At 45.0% G+C, this 3,023-nt stretch overlaps 1 protein-coding gene across 1 annotated transcript; it reads left to right on the forward strand.

Annotated features, from left to right (window-relative positions):
• The first annotated feature begins 261 nt into the window (after nt 1-261).
• On the forward strand, nt 262-1,188 carry LOC143817800 (odorant receptor 131-2-like). Its single transcript, XM_077299265.1, has one exon. It carries the CDS (start codon nt 262-264, stop codon nt 1,186-1,188), a length of 927 nt encoding a protein of 308 aa, XP_077155380.1.
• The last annotated feature ends 1,835 nt before the right edge of the window (nt 1,189-3,023 follow it).

The following is a 3,023-nucleotide window of genomic DNA, read 5'->3' on the forward strand; positions in this document are numbered from 1 at the left end:
GCGCGTAATATTATTTAAAAAATTGCAAATTATTTATTTTAAATTCAAGGCTGGAGCTTTTACATTTTTGGGGCTTGATGGTGGAGTCATTTGATGGTTAGGTGTGTTTAGGGGCATAATCTAAGAACAAGTGCAGATATAAGGTAAAAATTCTGGTAACTAGGAGTCGGACACCATAATTCATTGTCGCCGGCCCATCTTCTAACAATATGACGAATGTTTGATTGACCAACTAATAATCTATTAAACCAAACTGCCCGAATGACTCTATTCCAGGAGGACTTCTTCAAGGAACATATTAGGTCTGGAAACTCTTCTTATTCCAGTAGTAGTTGGACCTTTGTGAGGATGTCCGTGATTCCACCAGCTGTGTTCTGCTTTGGTGTCTTCCTCTACCTTATGGCTGTCATGTTGAAGATCTACTTTACCACACCCAACATTCGGGACAGCGCTCGTTACATCTTGTTTGCCCACATGCTTATCAATGACACTTTGTATCTCCTGGTGGGCTTCCTCTTACTTTTGGCCACAGTGTTTGCTATAACTTTCTTAGTTCCCGTCTGCTACGTCTTGATCACACTCGGATCGTCTACATTCAGAACGACCCTGTACATCTTGATGGCCATGGCCCTGGAACGTTACATATCTGTTTGCTTCCCACTACGACATGTTGAACTGTGTACGGGACCACGGTGTAAAACCACCGCCATTGTGATCTGGGTGGTAGGACTGGTCCCCTGCGCTGCAGATTTCATTTCACTCATGACATCAGTGCGCATGGATTTTTTTGCCTCTTATATTAAATGTAACGTGAATTTATTGGAAATTACTGAAATGCAAAAGTCTCTTTGGTCCATCACACTCATCCTTAGCCTGGCTTTGGGAGTGTTGATAATTCTTTATACTTATGTCAACATCATGGTGGTGGCCTTAAAGATCAGCTCAGAGAAGTCTTCTGCTTTCAAGGCATCTCGAACTGTTGCCCTTCACGCGTTTCAGCTCCTTCTATATTTTGCTTCTTGGTCTCCACCTTACACAGAGATGAAACATGATGCGCATTACATGCGGTTTATTCATTTCTTTGCTCTTACCTGCCTTCCCAGATTTATCAGTCCTGTAATTTATGGACTTAGAGATGAAGTTCTCCGTAAATGTATCTGGAACGCTTTAGGATACAGACGTCATTGAGTGTAAATGTGACAGCTGTTTATGTTATTAAACTATAGAATATGAGTGGTGTATGTATATAACGGTTGCCAACTGTCCTCCTTACATTTACGGACAGTTCATGAAAACCTGGTGGTTTTCTTTGCCGTACATAGTGTCCGATAGAAAAAAGTACCGTTTGTGAATTTTCCCCCACTCCTGAAGTTTGTGCCGCGCTTGCACTAAAAAGGTTGCCATGCGCAGTACAAACAGGACATAACCCATCCTCTGCAGTCAACGCTCAGTGTCCTTGGCTGGCAGCAAGAGCGGAGAGTGCGGCTCTGCCCTAGAGAGGAAGCCTGGAAATGCTGAGCGCTAGTGGAGCTGAAGGACCTGACATGATGGCGGGCAGGAGGAGTTAGAGGGTGCAGGAAGCTTTGGTGGTTTCCCTGGGAGAAGAAGGCACCAACATATCAGTGAAGGAGCAGGAGAAGACGAAGAGCGCTGCACTGGTGGTCAGTAATGAGCGGCTACAGAGATGAGTGAGCTGGTGTGAAAGACGGGTGCATGGGAGGCAAAGACTGTGTAATAAAGGGGTTTATAGGGGGGCACAGACTGTGCAATAAAGGGGTGAACAGTGGGCTCCGAATGTGTAATGGGGCACAGATATCTCTCTATATGTATCACTGCACAGTACCACTTCTCCTGTTCTGTAATGCAATTCTATTGATCTCTTCTAGCTCTTATTCTGGCCATTTTGGAGGGTGATTTTTAGGGGGTGTGGTATTTAGGGGGTGGCCTTTAGGGGCATGTGGTATGTAGGGGGTGGTCTTTTGGGGTGGTCTTTAGGGGGTGTTGTATTTAGTGGGTGGTCTTTAGGGTTGTGATATTTAGGGGTAGTCTTTAGGTGACATATCAAAGGTCCGTAAACATTTTAGGCCGTTCGTTAATTTGTGTCCAGTTGTCCAAAATTTTTTTTGGGAGGATCGCAACCCTGATGTGTATCTTGGCTAATTCGGTTTTGCAGGGGAAATTGTGGTTTTGTAGCAAACTGACCCTTTATCTTAACCTGAAGAGCAAGTTGTTGATGGAACTCAGTCTGACCCCTACACCAGGTAAGGAAGCATTTTCACCTTCCTGGAGGTTATTGGAGGTTTCTAAGGTACCTGGGACTATTGCCTGTTATGACCCCAATGGCGAGGGTCTCAGAGGAACGTGGAAGTCTGCAGAATACAAAAATCCAGCTCATAGGGCAGTGGTAACTGGGTTGACCATATATCTACTCCTAACGCCAACACTAGAAGTAGCCGGGGATCATTCCTACGTTGATTCTAGATGACACGCGCCAGCCGGAGAATCTAGCTACCCCTAGTAGAGGAAAACAAAGACCTTTCTTGCCTCCAGAGAAGGGGACCCCAAAGCTGGATAGAAGCCCCCCACAAATAATGACGGTTAGGTAAGAGGAAATGACAAACACAGAAATGAACCAGGTTTAGCACAGAGAGGCCCGCTTACTGATAGCAGAATAAAGAAAGGTAACTTATATGGTCAACAAAAACCCTATCAAAATCCACACTGGAAATTCAAGAACCCCCGAACCGTCTAACGGTCCGGGGGGAGAACACCAGCCCCCCAGAGCTTCCAGCAAAGGTCAGGATATAGATTTGGAACAAGCTGGACAAAAATACAAAACCAAAACAAATAGCAAAAAGCAAAAGGCAGACTTAGCTGATATAACTGGAACCAGGATCAGTAGACAAGAGCACAGCAGACTAGCTCTGATAACTACGATGCCAGGCATAGAACTGAAGGTCCAGGGAGCTTATATAGCAACACCCCTAACTAACGACCCAGGTGCGGATAAAAGGAATGACAGA

The sequence above is a fragment of the Ranitomeya variabilis genome, chromosome 3 (assembly GCF_051348905.1).
Source record: "Ranitomeya variabilis isolate aRanVar5 chromosome 3, aRanVar5.hap1, whole genome shotgun sequence".
Lineage (NCBI taxonomy): Eukaryota > Metazoa > Chordata > Amphibia > Anura > Dendrobatidae > Ranitomeya > Ranitomeya variabilis.

What these genes read in the sequence shown, in the direction of transcription:
- LOC143817800 (XM_077299265.1), top strand. Translation starts at nt 262, where the DNA reads ATGACTCTATTCCAGGAGGACTTCTTCAAGGAACATATTAGGTCTGGA.